Raw genomic sequence first — 17,563 nt, 5'->3', positions numbered from 1 at the left:
TGTGATTTAACAAAACAGTTTCATTTGTTTTTTTTTCAGTCCTGTGATTTCGTGTGATCCGTATCCGAAATTGTCCACCATACTGCTGCATATAACACTTTACTGTGCACTTGATTTGAATTTTTTCAGAAGTGCAAGCGCTTGTGTCTGTTGTGGTCCGTCGCGGGCAAATATTATACATTGAATGTGCTTCAGCAGTTCGATTGCATCTGGCCCCCCCAGGGCAGAACGTTCGATCAGTGCATCTACTAGCGCATCGTACCCGCTCACTGGTCGATGCTTAAAGTCAACCTGTCGCAGAAAGTACAACATTGCCTGTGTGTTTGCTGCACCTCCCCTTTGAAACAGCTTCTGGACGATGGCACCATACGGATCGGCATTGTAAGTTGTAAGCGTGTTAAAGTTGTTCAGCGCACCCCGAACGTTATTATTGCGAATGTTGTTTGCTACCAGTTGAATGAAATGGTTCGCATTCCTTTGCCGTTCTTTGGCCACTTTTGATATGGTACTGTTCAACTGCTTCTCCGTGTCTATAATCTTGCGCCGTAATTTGCTCAGCTGGGACTGATGCTGCGGATTGACTTGTTTCGCTAGCTCCTCCAGTTGAGTGGTAAGCTTTTGCTTTTGTTGTGCATAACGATTTTCCATTTGTTTGTACCTTCTCTCATCGATCCCAGTCGTCGTACTTTGCTTCAGCTCGTGATATCTACGTTGCAAATGATCGACGGTATGTCGCAGTCTGTTGAGCTCGCGTGTACATTGAGGATTAAGTCTCTCTAAACTTTCCACCGATTCTTCCTCATCTTCCGCGTCCTCAGCTGACTCTTCCTGCAAGGGTTGTTGCTCGATGTCATCCAGCAGGGTAATTAAGGATTCAAGCTCCGCGGCGGGTAGTGCACATTTGGGCGTTGGGGTTCGTCCTCGGCCGGTTTGTTGCGTTTGTACGGTTCCGCTCAGCACCATCATAAGCCCGACCAAAATCAGGCAAGCGTGTATTGCCCATTTCGGGGTACTTACAACACGATTATTTCGTTTAATGTTACGCATGGTAAGCAATTCTTTTCCTGTACACGCACAATTTAATAACCTTCACGAATCGACTATATTACAACAATAAACCAAGCGCCTGGTGATCGCCTTACGCGAATGAAACGCACTGAAAGATCACCGTGGTTTTGCTGATAATCACGTTAAATGCAGCGAGGGAGATTCAAGGGGAATACCCCGATCCATGGATGAGATGAGTTTAGTAAAACAACCGACATTGATAAGGAATAGGACGCTGTACTATGGGTACAATCTTCTTGTCCAATTGGAACGAAGCCGTGGTGAATCGAGTTGCAAAAAGAGTAATTACGTGAGTTGAAACGAAAATGTGCGAGTGAGTTGAAACAAAAATGAGTTGCAACCAAACGTTTGATACACATGAGTCGAAACGAAATACATGTGTACAATACCCAAACTAGCCAAATGAATGTACTTCTTGCTCTGCCTAACTATTAAACCTGTATAAGGGAACAAGCGGGCTGGTCTGATCGGCAAGGACATGTAACGGAATCCGACTCTGCTTAGAAGATTGGCAAATTTATAGATTTTTTTAATTTTTATTATTCTTTTTTTTATTTAAAGCATTATTTGAGTGAAAGGAAACTTATTTCAACAAATTCGCATTAAAATACATCAGTTTATAAATTTAACTAAATTTCCAGAAAAAAAAGCTCAGCTATAGCCATAGGAAATTTTCAAATTTATAAATTTATTTTAAATTTTGGATTAATTTTTATTCTTTTTTTATTTAAAGCATTATTTGAGTGAACAGAAATTTATTTCAACAAATTACCATTAAAATACATCAATTTATAAATATGACTAAATTTCCAAAAAAAAAGCCCAGCTATAGCCATCGGAAGTTTTCAAATTTAAAGTTTTTTTAATTTTGGATCAATTTTTATTCTTTTTTTATTTAAATCATTATTTGAGTGGAAAGAAACTTATTTCAACAAATTCGCATTAAAATACATCAGTTTATAAATTTTGCTAAATGTCCCCAAAAAAGAGCTAAGCGCCTTTGGAAATTTTCAACTTTATAGATTTTTTTTTATTTATTTTTTTTTTGCTCGGTTAGAACGGCCTGGCCGTATCAAGACTTATTTGACCACGAAGCAGGATAGTCAGTCCATGCTACGGGGGGACGGTCCGGATGGGATATGAACCCGGTCCTGCCGTGTGGACGGGCGCCGTTTTGTCAAATACACCACCGGGCCCTCCAAATGTTTTTTTATTTGTTTATTATTGTTTATTCTTTTTTTTATTTAAAACATTATTTGAGTCGTCCCCCCGTAGCATGGACTGACTATCCTGCTACGTGGTAAAATAAGTCTTGATACGGCCAGGCCGTTCTAACCGAGCAAAAAAAAAAAACATTATTTGAGTGAAAAGAAACGTATTTCAACAAATTCGCATTAAAATACTTCAACGTTATAACCACAACTGACAAAAGAAAATAAGTAAAGTAATACAATATTGTAAGACATGCATATTGAACTCTACAAACGCTTAATATTTCGGGTCCTGAGTAGGATAATAAATATCCTAAAAGTATCCCGTTTCATATCCTGGCCGATCAGACTACCCCGCTTGTTCGCTTATGCAGGTTTAATAGTTAGGCAGAGCAAGAAGTATATTCATTTGGCTAGTTTGGGTATTGTACACATGTATTCCGTTTCGACTCATGTGTATCAAACGTTTGGTTGCAACTTATTTTTGTTTCAACTCACTCGCGCATTTTCGTTTCAACTCACGTAATTACTCTTTTTGCAACTCGACTTACCACGGCTTACACTCATGAGTGAGTAAAATGACCGAACCTTAAGTTATATGTTTATGCCGGGTTTTTATGACTCTGAAATGAGTCGTTAAACGACCTGACTCCTAATAACGAACCATTCACTCTGAGTTGACTCACTAAAAAGAATTGTTATTCTTATCTCTAGTCCAGACTAGTCAAGATACCTGGACTCGTATCGGAACCGGGCGGGCGAAAGCTCCCCAAGCGACTTGCGTTCGAGATTGATATGAAAGGACGATCCGTATGGGATTTGTTTCCGAACTGAGATTTATTTACTTGGATGTCAATTGGTGCGTGATTCACAATCAAAAACAACCAAAGACACATTCATTTCTATCATAAAATATGGGATTAAAAATCATTAAAACCGTTAACATAATTTAAATAAATCATTAAAATTTCCCACTGTGCAAACTGTTGAAGGTACTCGAATTTAATGGCGTGCTCGAACAACTACTCGAAAACATGTTTTTTCTTTATTTCGTTGAAATACTTGGGTAAGTTGATTCAACTAATTTGTTATATTATTATTAGCTTAATCTTCTTTCAATGCAAGTTTTTTTTACGTGATACAGGGACATTTTATAAAACAAATTATGTTTTGTTTTTCCAATTCTAGTTGCGACAGAACATTTGGCAACACTTCCCAAAAGTCAAACTGTCAATAGCAATCATTTCGTGACGGTAAATTTATTTACCCACAAATTGAAGCTGCTTGCACTGAGCTGGAGCTAGCCAAGAAATTTGGCGTGAAATTTGAGACCGCAACAGAACCTCGGCAACCAACTCCAATCAAAATGGGTGATAATTTCGGTATTCATCGTGGTGCACCCAAGAAGACGGCTGATATGGTGGAAGATCGCACACAGGGACAGATTTTGAGCGATTTTATGATGCAGCTGGAAGACTATACGCCGACGGTAAGATGGTCACGCACGGCATGTTGTTCACTGTTATGGTCGCAGAAATGCTTAAAGCGTGAACAATTCTCAGCTTTGATTAACGTGTCCCTTTCTGTTACGTTTCCCCTGCAGATACCCGATGCAGTAACGTCTTATTATCTGAATTCGGCCGGTTTCGAGGGAGCGGATCCGCGAATGTATGTCTGAAGTGCAGTACATTCTCTTTGTGTCAGAGTTTACGAAATGTTAATTTTTCATTCGTTTGTCTGTATTTCAGTGTTCGCCTGATTTCGATTGCGGCCCAAAAGTTTGTGTCGGATGTCGCGAACGATGCGCTGCAGCACTGCAAGACGCGCACAAACAGTGCCCCAAGCTCCGGACATGGATCGTCGAAGAACCAGAACCAGAAATCGTCCAAGGACCGGAAGTACACGCTCACGATGGAAGATTTGCAACCGGCACTGAACGATTACGGTATTACCGTACGTAAGGCGCACTATTTTGTCTAGAAAGGAGGAAAAGGTCCATTATGGCCAAGTGGAAGAACTACACACGTATTGGTCATCGTCGTCCTTCAGAAGGATGGAGAGATGTATTTTTGTTTGTTTGACAGTTCTATTTAACTAAACAAGCGCCGTACCAAGAAAGACAAAACCAAGTTCCGCGCACTTTTCAGATTTATGAAAATAAACTTACAATTATAAAAGAACGGAACCTCGCGACTGTGTGATAATTAATAATGCAGGATGAAATTGTTTTTAACAAACAAACAAACAAAAAAGGCAAGGCAGTCTGATTGAGTTTATTCAAATGTCGTGATATATTTTTCCCATGTTTTTCTTTGCTCTTTGCTACAGTATGAGAGGGGGCGACGGTTTTATCAACATTTGCTCTGTTTCATAATTGTAGTTTTGTATTTATTTCTCTCGTTTTCCGTTTTGTAGTTTCTTGCAACTTTATTCCATTGTCCTTTCCACCTATTCGTATGTGTGTAAGATGGGTGTTTGCTTTTACAAGTGTTTGAAATGTGTCCAACTTTGATACCGTACACGTTTGTTTCTTCATTGCCCACATTTCTTTGCTCACTTTCTTTTGTATTATTTGTTTGTTTCCTTTCAACCGCGCTTGCTTTCTTAACCAGCCAGGAATTAAGAATGTACTTGCGCGTTCAGCAAATTAATAGCAGTAATGATAATTTTCGAACATATTTTTCACAGTCAGTGAAGTAGTTTCGGTAGTAGTAGTAGTAGTAGTAGTAGTAGTAGTAATGGTAGTTAATAACGGTCATATACTAGTCTCATCAACAGTGCAAATTCTGATGTGTGTATGTGTGTTCTTTAATGTCCTTTTTGTTTTTTTAGTGTTCTCGTTTAATGTTTTTTTCATGTTAGTTATCGTATGTTGGTTTTTCCATATGCAACATTTTATCATCACTTGTTTTAGTGTGTTTTGGTTTGTTCTTCTGTTCTGTTTGTTTTCTGTGTGCACTGTTATATGTATTAATGAACTATTAGCAACATTGACTTCATTTTCTTCTAAAACTTTTTCTCTTTAACAAATGGTTTCTTTTCGTTTTGTTTGTTAAATTTAAACACTGCACCCCATGGGGTGTGTTACGGGTATTCAAGGTTCTATTCATTTCTTCCTTTTTGTAAAATAATATTCGACAAGAATGACTGCTGAACTTTTGTGTGCTATTTTTTTTCTCTTTTTCCTTTTTTTTTTGTTGCCTTTCTGCTTCATTTTCTGCCAGCCGATTTCCTTTCCCTTCGTTACAGAGAAGCGCAGATGTTGCTAAATATTAGTTTCGTTTGCCTGCTACCATCTTTGTGAAGCAAAAGGAAGTGTAATATATAAAGTATACGCATCTTCCGATAGATTCGTGAATTTGAATTTCAATTTGTGTAGTAATTTGTTTCATCTCGTCATCAACGCCTTCCCTTCATCTGTATCTGCCGGCCTGAGTGCTAAAAATGAGTTCTAATTAATATGAAAAGATCTAATACATATCTGTTTTACGTAACACACATGTCTCAACATACTTGCTGGTTTTTTTTTCTCTTCTGGTTTTTCTACCTGTTTCTTAATCCTTGTGTGGTGGCTTTCTTCTATCCATTCTCCCGTTTTGCCTTTCGGTTCGATCTTTTCCCTACTTCATGATTCCGCCTAGTACGCTTACCTTCGTTCCCTGTTTTTCATTTCCACACCTTACAGTGCACGTTACCCCATCCCATACAGTAAAGGTGTAATTTGTAATCTACTATTTGTAAGCCCAGATCCCATTTGAAATTCTATCACTTTCAGCACGCACCCGATGTGCCGTTTTTACCCTTCTTTTCCTAGTTTATTATAAACAGAGATATAGATGTATATTTATATATATATATAGGTATGTATATGTATAGAATCATAATCATAGTAATAATGATAGTATTATCTTTCACTTTCCACACTCGTATTTGCATGTTGCTGTCTGTGGCATTGGGGGGGCGAAGGAGGGAAAGCACAACAATACATTCTGGTTGAAGGAATTGGTATTGTTTCGTTCCATGTTTGCTCTGATTCATCAGCATTTAAACTCTGCTTTGTTTTTTGTGAGTAGTGCGCGCCATCTTGAAAATATGTTATCCTTTGTTTATAAAAGCGCTCTTCTTATTTCTTTTTCTCTCTCTCTCTCTCTTTCTCTTCACTAAAACACACGCACGGAACATACATCAAACAACAAACCCCCGTACAAGCAATAATGTAATCTCATGAAGGGGATTGGAGTAGCTAGGTTCAACTTTTATCAATCCAAGCAAACGGGTCCTTCTGTAGGCATGACAATTTGAATCAGCCTAGGTTTGGGAGTGCCCTTTCTCCTGTACAGCCGTATCAATATGGTTGCCACAAAAGGGTATGTGTACCTTTCGCGGTTCCCCCTTTACAAGCGATTTGATGTTTGGTACGGTTTGGGAGAATATTGTTTGCGACTCCATTCAAATATTCAATCGGAAATGGTTGCGTTTGCAGCACTTCGCATCTTTCCGCCGCTTGCTTGGATGCGATATGAAATATGTGTGGACGCGCGTACATACAAACCCACATTCACACTTTGAAAGTTCTCCTCTCCCTTGCAGGCCAACGATCGTGCTACTACTATTAATGCTTGTTGCTTTTCGTACTGCTACAAATACTACTATTATCATTAATATTGATATTTGACTCGATAGGCGACGCTGGTGGTGATGGGGACACGGACGATGATGCCGGTGATGGGGACGAGGACTTTGAAGAGTTGCCACCACCGCCATTAGGTTCGCTATTGGTGGTGCACGGCTGCCAGCCTTTATTCGGTACCGCCGTACCACCGCCGGTGGCACTTTCCTTGTTTTCTACTGCTAAAATCACATGTTTGCCACCGTGCACTTTTGCTGGCTGCTGCTGGATCGAACCGCCTGATGGCATGGGTTGTTCCTCCAGTCTTCCACCGACTGATCCTGACGCGCTGGAAAAAGTGGATGAAATGGTCGAACCACTCTGATTCGGTGAATTCATTCCCGCTGCCGGTTCCATGGCCATAGAGGTTGTCCCGTTCATCCGGCCCGAAGACACCGGCGAGACTGTGCCCGGCGGCATCGTATCGAAGTAGATCTCCGGCAGGCTAGTGCTCTGCTGGATGCGATTCGTGCTGGAATCGAAGTGTAGCTTGTGGATCTTCTTCACCGGATGATGGTTTGATGCCGTGCTTCCGCCAGCACTACCGTTTTGTGTCATTGCCAGTGAAACGGTAGTCGGTGCACCAGTCGGCGGTGATCCCGATGATGAGACTGCCGATCGTCCAAGCGTTACCATCGTGTCAGCCGGCGTTGACTGACGTTGATGTGGGTTACGGTGCGGCTGCTTGTAGCTGTCGCGACTAGCATTGGTGCTAGTGCTGCAGCTGTTATTACGACTGCTGCTGCTACTGCTGCAGCACAGATCATACTCATCGTTCATCGGAATGTTGCCACCGTGCGCTAGCCCTACCATGCTCTGTGCTCCTGCCGGACCGCCGACACCATTTGCGACTCCTGCACTACCCGAACTACCTGCACCATCGATATTGTTGATGCTCTTGCTATTGTTTCCACTGCCGGCACTGTTACGTCCTCGTCCACCACTCATCCGTCCGGTTTCTACACCGCTACCACCGGCAGCACCACCTCCCGTGTTGATCACTTCATTCATTATGTCAATCTTCGAGTCGTAGATCAACTGCCGTATCTTTTGATTGCTGTCCTGTATCATATCCTCCAGCGAATAGTGATAATCGTTCTCTCCCGTGAGTGACGATGTAGCGACCGCGGCAGCTGCCGCTGCTGACATGGCTGCCGTCGGACGGTGATGCCTTCGGGTAACGGCTCGCCCAGCCATCCAGCCGCTACCACACGACGGTGCAGAACTCAACATACCACCGAAATAATTGCTATTGCTCACACCATTGTTTAGCTTGTTGATGTGAATGATTTTGTAGTGTGATTCGCGCGGATCGTGGCTCAAGTTTTTCATAAGCAGCGTCTCATACTCGCAGGCACTCGCTGAACCGGATCCACCGCTTCCTGATCCACAACCACCGCCATTGCCATTACCGTTCAACGGTGCAGCCTTACATCCCAGCAATATTTTCCTCTTGCGTCGATGTTTCCGATTGTTTTTAAGGCTGTAATTGTGATGATCGTCATCGGCTGAATCTCCTCCACCATCTAGCGCATCGCTGTAACGCAGCGACGTAGCTCCATCGTACCCGCCGCCTTTCACAGGACCGACATCCATCAGCAGAGGGCTTCCGAGCATTCCGGCACCAATGTCGGGAACGGGTAGATCGTCGTCATTGCCATAACCACCGCTTAAACGGCTCGGTTGCTGATGACAAAGCCGATACTTGCCCAGATGCTTGTCGTACATAAACCTTGTGGTTGGTTTAATGATCGATTTCAATGGAATATCGCTACCACCGATCGAGCCACTACCACCGATGATGGATTTAAACGATTTCGGTGTATCTCCGCTTGCCAGCAATGCCGCACCGAAGTGCAGCTTTGTGGCAGACATTCCTTCCTCGTCGTCTTCACCATCTTCCAGCACGGGCCGTCCATTAATGTAGTTGATGTGGATGGGAGAAATCTGCGGTTCCGGGCTGGCATGATCATCATCGTTCGGCGTGAAATAGACGGACGCCTTGCTTTCGTCGACGCTCTTGGTGGAGAAGTTTTCCAGATACTTCAGTGCGTAGTCGGAACTTAACACCTTCGTTGGTGGATTTTCGTTGCCTTCCATCTGCGACAACTTCTCGATCTTTGCCTTCAGATACACCTCAAATCCTGAGTTACAAAGAAAAATGAGACAAGAAAGAGCGATAAAACAACGAATACGAATTAGTCTCTGGGCTGAACTATGCACTACACCACAATATCATCGTATGTAAAGCCGTTGGATTACTTGCACCGAACACTCATCAGCAGCGACCGGGCTATGGAGTATAGAGCTGATGAAATGATTTATTTTACATGTTTGCTACACCATTACAGAGCACTTCGTCTCCAACAAAACCAATGTATCTTACGTTTCAATTCGTTTTCATGAGAGCTAAACCACCATTAACTTATAGCAAAGATCGGGTTTATTTTTGTAATATTACAATTTAAAGCAAATATGTTACGGAGAATCCGCATGCAACTAGCAAATAAACTGATTATTGGCGTGCTCACTAATATTTAAATTAACGATATTGTAAAATTTATTACAAGTGTTTACTAATTCACAATGTTTGTGTGTGGCAGTTTAAAAGCATTTGAAAATGATGACAAAAACGAAATTTGCATCTCACGTATATTACGTATATTAAATAGCAGAGATGTGGGACGGTTTTCTTCTAATAACGGAATGTTCAAGCACATTAGAAAAATTGAAATTTAAATGAAAGAAAGCAGTTAAGATGTACTTGAACAAAATAAGTAAAAATCGACCGGTAAAACTATGTCTAAATATCCAACACCTGTACGATTATACTGTTACAAAGGAGGAAAAAATAGAGAAAAAATTCTCTGTATACAGAAAGTTTGACAAAATTCTGCAGATATAGAATGAAAAGTTCACTATGTAACACATTGTTACTGTAAGCAAATTAACAACTGTCCGAAAGATGGACAAAAGGTATATTTATTCACCTGCCACATTTTGTTGTTGTTATACATACATCTCTGACCAACAGTGAAAACAAATCGTTACGGAAAAGGTTGCAGTTCTAATAAAATATTACAGAAACTATAATAAATCTCAAACTACATAACAACCATAACTAAAAAACATGTACACTAATTGAACAATATATTATGCGCACTGAATAAATCATGCTCTAAGAAAAGAACTAACAAAAAATCTCGTGTAAGCGCTCCCGGTGTTCTGCCCGGGGCAGCTATCCTTCAGGTGATAGATCAGCTGGTTAGTGGCTGTGTCAGTGACGGTGAGAAGTTCAAGGATTTTTCCCTCCTTTGCTGAATGTGAGCAGAGCCAGTGAGCATTGAAGTGAAACGCAACCAGAAACCCCGTGTGCAGCCAACTGTATTGATTGCCAACGGGAAGGAAATGAAGGAAACAAATGCCACCCACCTACAGCTACTGCAACGGTTCGGCTTGTGAGCTTTAACCCGTTGAATTTTCTTTATTATCCTGTGGCAACAAACAACTGGGCAGCTGGTACGATGGGAAAGCATCGTGTGCTGGTGCGACTAACTAACGTTGCTTGACGTTCACGACAGTCCGCACAACCGCGGCACACAGTGATGAGGCGTGGGTCAAGGTTAATGGTTTCTGTTTTCGTAATCGAGCTGTTTATTACGCCTTTCAAGTACCTGTCCAAAACCGTTGGGATAAACGCGACGCTTACCCGGCACGAGGGGGAAATTGACTCGGAAAAACTTTTCATACAAGCCATGGGAAACATGTGCTTATAATGGCCACTAGCACATACGGTTGTGCACCCGCGAGGAAAAGCTTCTCTTCCGATGTGTTTCTTAGGTACACTTGGTAGCTTGGTTTGTGGTAGCTGGGTGGATAATGCACGAAAAGGACATACGTTCTCTTGCTATCAAAACATAAACTAATGGCCCGTCACTGTCGTATGTCCTTTTTCCTGCGACGGTTGTAACCGTCGTATCGAATAGCATGGATATATGGAATGAATGAAGCAGAAAGCGAAACATATTTCACAGCTGTACCTTGGCCTGCTTTCAAATGGGCCCATAGCATCGGTTAGTACATTGTGAGAACCACATTTAAACACAGGTACGGTGGTAGGAATGTTAGCAACGATTGATTAAAGATGAAAGCTTTTGTTAGAAAGGCATGATTCACGGTACATGATTCATACAATACAAGTAATTGAGCAATGTACATGGTCGATTGCGTAAAAGCATTGGCAAACATAACGATTATAGACAACCATGACACATCATCGCTTTCATAAAGCGATTTTTAGCAATACTGAAATATCTTACAGTTCCATCATGCGTTACGACCTGCGTCACCGGAAATCCTAAGCACCACACAGTGATAAAAGCACATCACCAGCGTTTGTTAGATGGCTTGATAATTATACACGAAAAATATCGGACACTGGACACACACACACATACAGCAAAATATTATAATATCCAGGCTTCGACAGACAGTTCAACATATCCAGAGTAATTGAAGACCCGAAAAATATAAAGATGCAACATGATAGTAAAAAACAATGCATTTTAAAATAAATAGTTCGTCGTACTTTACCATAAATCATTTGCAAAACGGGCTTTTGCTTTATAACAATCCATTAGCCAGCAACGTAGGCTTATTTGAACGTGGATAACGGATGGGATGTGGACGGATCCGATACGTTGTTTCGTCGGATGTATGCGCGTTCGTGTTGTGGGGGTCGTATTGGGTTGTGCTGCTGATATCGGATGTACGGGCGTTTTGAATCGCAAACAGTTTGCCAGTTATCTTTTTTTAGTGTCAATTTAGTTCTTGGTATGTTTTTCTTTTAATTGGTTTACTGGTATTATTGATTGTTCATATGAAATGAAAACATTTTTTTTCTTATGCTAGAAACTGCAAAGTTTCTTCTTGGGTGTTTAATAACCACCCTAGAACCATTAATCGTGAATGAACAATTAGTCCTAGAACTTGGTGATTTGATGATTTCTTCTCAGTTCGTAGCGTGAATCTATGTTTTTGCGTGTCCAAAACGTCACATAATGTCGATTATATAAAACAGTAATAGCAGCAGTACAACCAACAAAACCGGCATTACAACACGGTTGTCGATCGACCATCAGTAATCAACCAACATTGAGCCGAAGATGTACACACACAGTATGTTAAAGAAAAAGAAAGAAACGAAAAAAAAACAAAAGAAAAACCATTCCATTCAGCGCGAATGGGCATGGCAGCGTGTCGGAATGGGTAAAGGTTAATAAATGGGAACATAATGTTACTAACAAATTCTATCTACGGCACTGTGGTTGTGCGCTAGCTACAGGCTGCGGCTAGTAAAAAAAGCGTTGTTAAAATACTAACTACAGTACAACCTTAAAAGCTTCTACTCCTAGCTTCTGCTCTTCCGATTAAAAGATACACCACCACAGAGAACTTGCACGGGGGCAAGCTCTGGTGGAGTGTAAAGCGCCGCTAAATACTCACCATCGAAATCTTCATCCTCTTCGTTGCGTCCACGGCAGTTCTCGAAGTAGAAGCTGGGCAAATTTTCCAGCACCTTGTTGAGCGTTTGCTGCTGGTACTTGTAACCTTCGCGCAATCGAAGCGCCTGGTGAGCACTGAACTTTCGGATCTTGTTACGCTGGAACACGTAGTTCTCCCGTACCCAGGTCAGCTGACCGGTAGAATAGTCACGTACACGCCGTACCTGTGTGCGGAATACATAATGAGCGCGAAAAGGGGTCCGGCCGAAATTAATGATGCAGTTCTAGCACTCCAAATAAGATGGGCAGCCTTTTCTAGAAGCACAATTTGGAACCAATTGCCCACTTACCTGATCGTAGTACTGATCGCGAAGGGTAGTCAGATGGTGTGTTCCAATGTCACGAATTTCCCGCAAATGTTTCGCCTGTGTCGAGTAGCTGCCCTGTATCCAATCGACTTGCTGTGCACAGTTATCCTTAATGCGATGAACCTAAACCCGAAAAAAAATCAAAATAAACAATAAACAACGACCATTTTCTTGTGCATCTTGATGTCTGTACGGTACCTGTTGCGTGTAGTTATCACGTAAACGTTCCAACTGCTGGCTTTTGTAGTGTTCGATGTTATCGAGCATGGCGTATATCTGACGCGCCTTTGAGGATGTCTTATCGTTTTTGTAGCAGTAACTGCAGCAGTTCTGACAGATAAGATCGATGATGCGGAAGCGTATGAAAATGCGTCGAATGCCCTGGAAGATCAGCGTCAGTGCAAGGAAGGCAGCCGCCGAGATTGCACCGGTAATGATGCTACCTATCTTGACACGATAGAACACGATTGGATCGATGTAGAGACTAAAAATAGCATCCATCGTTCCGGAAGACATAGATGTTTACATGTGGAAAAGAGAAAGAGAGTGTGAGAAAGCAAAAAAAAAGCAATTTATTACATTTATCGAACACACGCAAAAATACCATGCCAAGGCCACTGGTGCACGAATAATCAACCTTCTTAGACTTTTTTACAGTTGCAAACCTAACATGTTCCCCCCGATATACGAGCACGATAGCGTCTAATGAATCGATATCCTTTTCATTCGTTCCAATGTGCCGTAGTAGATGTGAATTATTCATTTTCACGATAGCAAAAATCAAAGTCAAATTGAGAATGCTGACTATCGATAAAATTCTTGCAAACGCTCTACATATCTTTCACACGGTACAGTGGAGTGGATCAGAGAAGGGATGTGAAGAAAACCTGCAAAAGCATAATCGATTTCCATCAGCTGATCGAACGTCCCCTTTAGAAAAAGGGAATTTGATTATGATATAAAGGGCTTTCAAGAAGCAAGACAGTTTTAAAAAATTCAAGGTTTCATTTTGTTTTTGAATAATAAATTGAAGAGATCTTAAATTTGGATGCTAAATGTTTGCTGAATCATGTATGTAACAGCAACGATGATGTAATTTACAGATTGTGAAATAAAGTAACGATCAAACGATAAAAAAAACTTACCGAATGTCGGCCGTTGCATTGCCCATGATATTAATAGCGTAGCACGTGTACAGCCCACTATCGCGCCTGGAAATGTTATGAATCCGTAGGAAGCCATTCTCTAGCAGCGTTATCCCTTCGTGCAGTCCATCGCCCGTCACGTTGTCCATCTGAAGCATCTGAAATTCGACTGCTTGCTGATACTTTCGGCTACCCCCACCATTGCCAGAATCGTCGTCTGAATCGAACAACAGTGATTTTTGATCCTGTTCTTGGCTGTGGCGCAAGATCTCGTTCTTAGGCGTTATCCAAATTATGTCCGGCGGTGGATTTCCGGTAAATACGCACTCGAGTACGGCGTCCGACTTGAGCAGATGCATCCTACTGTCTGATGCCTGCAGCAGCTCCGGCTTGAAGCAGCTTATGTGCTGCAGTACGCGCACGATATCACCCGGATACCCGTTGCGACACTTCAGTTCGGACAGGCGCAACAGATCGTAAATCTTCTGCGTATTGTTCTCCGCCTGCAGTTCATCAATCCAGCTCAGAATCCAGTACATGTGGCAATCACAACCGTAATCGTTGTCGAGGAAATTCGCATACTGCAGCTCGTGGAGTGTACGAATTTGCTCCGGGATGTACATGATGTCGTTACTGCCGACGTCTAGGTAGCGCAACCTGCGCAACTCTCCAATTTCCTTCGGCAGGCTTGTCAGTCTATTGTTCGACAGGAGTAACGTTTCCAGGTTCGGCACATTGCGGAATACGCATGGTTCGATCTCCTTCAGTCGGGTGTTGTTACGTATGGATAAATAGCGTAAGTTACGCAAGACTTCCTTGTTCACCGTGTGGTTGTTACGGGACACCCAGTTGCTGAGCGATTCCAGGTTGGTCGCATCCAGGTGCAATCGTACCAGGCTGCGTTGGCTTGCGAGGATCGAGTTCGGCAGCGAACGCATCAGGTTGTTGCTCAAATCCAGCGACCGGAGCGAACGGAGCGCCGAAAACACGGTCGACGGCAGGATGTAGATTTGGTTTTGATTTATATTGAGATAGCGCAGCTCGTCCAGCGTATCGAACGCGTTGCGATCGATAAACACCAGCTTATTGCTGGATAGATCGAACGATTGCAACCGTCGCAACCCGTACAGTGCGTTCTTGGAGATCTTTTCGATGATGTTACCGTTCAGTCGCAGCACACGCAGCTGCTTGTTGAGCAGGAAAAAGTTGTCCAGAAACGAGACGAGCATGTTGCTCGACAGGTCGAGCACTTCGAGTGAACGCAGCTCTTTGAACACCTGGAACGGTACCACGTACAGCCGGTTGTGCGCCAGATGCAGTTCGGTCAGGTTGCCCAGCCCGGCAAAACTGTTACGCGGAAGATCATGGATCGTATTGTTCGCGAGATTCAGCACCCGCAGCTTACCGAGCGGCCGGAACAGGTTCAGTGGCAGCTCACTCAGTCGATTGCCGTGCAGGTCCAGCTCGACCAGGTTCGACAGATCATTAAAAATATCACTCGGAAGATTGTGTAATTGATTCGCGGATAGCTGCAGCAGCTTTAGCCGCTCCAGTCTGCTAAAATAATCTCTCCTCATCGTGCTAAGTAAGTTTGCGCTTAGGTCTAGTATCAGTAGGTTGCTGAACTTCCGCTCGTCCCGGGCAAATGTCAAGGCCACCTGCTGCTCGGTTACATTACTGTCGCGCCAGCGCACTATCTCCAGATAGTTCTCGTTCTTCAGCGCCAAATGGTCAGCGGTCGGGTTCTGTACCGGCACCCGCTCCAGCAGTATGCCCTTGTACGAGTCGACCGGCCGTAGATACTCCTCGTTCACGGCCCGCAAGCTCGTATCGGAACAGCTCAACACCTTCAGAAAGCTATTTACATCTTCAGTGTCATCATTGTAGGTTGGATAGTCGGATTGAGGCGGCGGCGAGTCCGCCGTCGGTACCAGCGGTGTCAGGTCGATCCGGTGGCGACCAACGTCGGCATCGACGTCTATGTCGTCGGCGTCCGTTTCTAGCGCGGACGGTAACGTCGCGAAATAGCTCACCGAGACGGTACCGTACGAAGACGTTAGGGCACATTTTGTCTGATCCGTCACGCGTACAATGAGGAACAGCTGGGTTAATATCAAGACGACTTGCGTATGCAGATGCATCTTGACTGTAGTGGCAATAATTTGCAGTAGGAATCGCTGTCGTGCAGATTACTCGTAAGTCGTTGATTCCATTGAACTACCAGAAACCGCTTAGGCATCTTTTAAACTCTGCCTGCAAAAAGAGGGTAGAAAAGGATGAATAGTGTTAAAACAATAAATTATTTTATATTTTTAAATTAAATTTATAGTTATCACGATTACGATTTTTTTCTTATTTAAAAAATTTATTATTTTATTTATTTTTGTTCATAATTGGAGACTTAAACTAGAACACAATTCACTTTGATTGGGAAGCATTTCCTTCTCCGTACACTGGTAAAAGGGGGCCTTATCCCGGGTGTAATCGGCCAATTTATTTAGTTGTAAATCAAACATAAAAGAGTAATACATTAGATGACAAATGATATAAATGCATTAAGAATTTCTGTTATAAACTCTGAACATCTTAGCGACTTAACTATCAAAAGGTGTATCATTATACACCATTTTAAAGCTGCATGTCTTATACCAAACATTATTTTTATATATTATTTTAAACACACAAAACATTACCCATATTTAGAAATGCAGCTCACGCACATTTTCTTTTTCGTGAACCATGTCCTAATCGTCTAAACAAAACAACACTTTTTGTCGCATGCAATGCTGCGCATAACGAAATGGATTTGTTTTTTTTCCCCAACACGCACAAAAGGATGTTTGCCACAACAAATATATCTTTGTGCCTCAAAAAAAAATCCACACCCACAGGGCAGTCATGTCAGAAAAACACTCTACACATTAGTATTCAAGCGCGCCACGTTGGTCCTCGTCGTTGAAAAGCAAACAAACATTTTTACGTTTAGGATTTTACGTTCGTTCCATATCGGGGGCATTGGGCAGGTTGGTTTGCTAAAACGATCTCCATCGTACTTTGCATGAGAATGAGTTAAGTTAGAAGGATATGTTGGAACATTTAATAGCTTTACTCTTTTACAAATCTTCATCGTTGGCTTCATATTCTCCACATGAAACTAGACGATTTCCCATTATGTTTTTTCTTATGAATGCCAACGTATAGCGTACTGCGCGGTGTACGGCAAGATATGCAAAATTAAACGATAAAATACATTTTTTTGCTAAATCTGCCACTTTTTTTTGCTGTAAGTGTAGGAAGACAAACACACTAACAGAGCTATCAAACATCAGAAGAACATTTTGCATAAAATAAACCTTTGACACTGCTGTGGAAAATCAGGACAGGGCTCAAAACACATAATTTTTACAGTTTTGTGATATTAAATTTATACTATTATAGTTTAAGCTTCACAAATGGTAACAAATGATGCAATATTAACTGATTGGTTTTATACCATTTTTGATAATAATAAAACGGAGAATTATTCTGTAGTACCAATATGAACCCATTTTTTATGGATTACTTTACAGTGAATTACTCACAAAAAATTGTCCAATTG

At 42.0% G+C, this 17,563-nt stretch overlaps 2 protein-coding genes across 3 annotated transcripts in view; one reads left to right on the top strand and one right to left on the bottom strand.

Annotated features, from left to right (window-relative positions):
• The first annotated feature begins 3,522 nt into the window (after positions 1–3,522).
• On the top strand, positions 3,523–4,464 carry LOC125763764 (transcription initiation factor TFIID subunit 10-like). The gene is made up of 3 exons (XM_049427223.1): positions 3,523–3,768; positions 3,883–3,947; positions 4,028–4,464. The coding sequence occupies exons 1-3, from the start codon at positions 3,646–3,648 to the stop codon at positions 4,257–4,259; spliced, it is 420 nt and encodes a 139-aa protein (XP_049283180.1). The 5' UTR covers positions 3,523–3,645; the 3' UTR covers positions 4,260–4,464.
• Positions 4,465–4,546: 82 nt separating this feature from the next.
• LOC125763756 (uncharacterized) overlaps positions 4,547–17,563 on the bottom strand; it is a 28,367-nt gene continuing 15,350 nt past the window's right edge. For both annotated transcript variants that reach the window (XM_049427205.1, XM_049427204.1), the window contains exons 3-7: positions 13,966–16,218; positions 13,019–13,304; positions 12,803–12,943; positions 12,454–12,676; positions 4,547–9,092 (exon numbers count right to left, since the gene is read on the bottom strand). In XM_049427205.1, the coding sequence (XP_049283162.1) occupies positions 6,892–9,092; positions 12,454–12,676; positions 12,803–12,943; positions 13,019–13,304; positions 13,966–16,106 (4,992 nt within the window). In that variant the 5' untranslated portion in view covers positions 16,107–16,218 and the 3' untranslated portion in view covers positions 4,547–6,891. The remainder of the gene's footprint in view (positions 9,093–12,453; positions 12,677–12,802; positions 12,944–13,018; positions 13,305–13,965; positions 16,219–17,563) is intronic.

The sequence above is a fragment of the Anopheles funestus genome, chromosome 2RL (genome assembly GCF_943734845.2).
Source record: "Anopheles funestus chromosome 2RL, idAnoFuneDA-416_04, whole genome shotgun sequence".
Classification (NCBI taxonomy): Eukaryota; Metazoa; Arthropoda; class Insecta; order Diptera; family Culicidae; genus Anopheles; species Anopheles funestus.
This window is presented reverse-complemented; position numbering and strand designations above follow the sequence as displayed.

Bases quoted from the DNA above. Each gene is read 5' to 3' on its own strand.
- LOC125763764 (XM_049427223.1), top strand. From the start codon at position 3,646: ATGGGTGATAATTTCGGTATTCATCGTGGTGCACCCAAGAAGACGGCT. The intron at 3,769-3,882 runs GTAAGATGGTCA...TTTCCCCTGCAG, and splicing joins TGGAAGACTATACGCCGACG to ATACCCGATGCAGTAACGTC. The intron at 3,948-4,027 runs GTATGTCTGAAG...TCTGTATTTCAG, and splicing joins GAGGGAGCGGATCCGCGAAT to TGTTCGCCTGATTTCGATTG.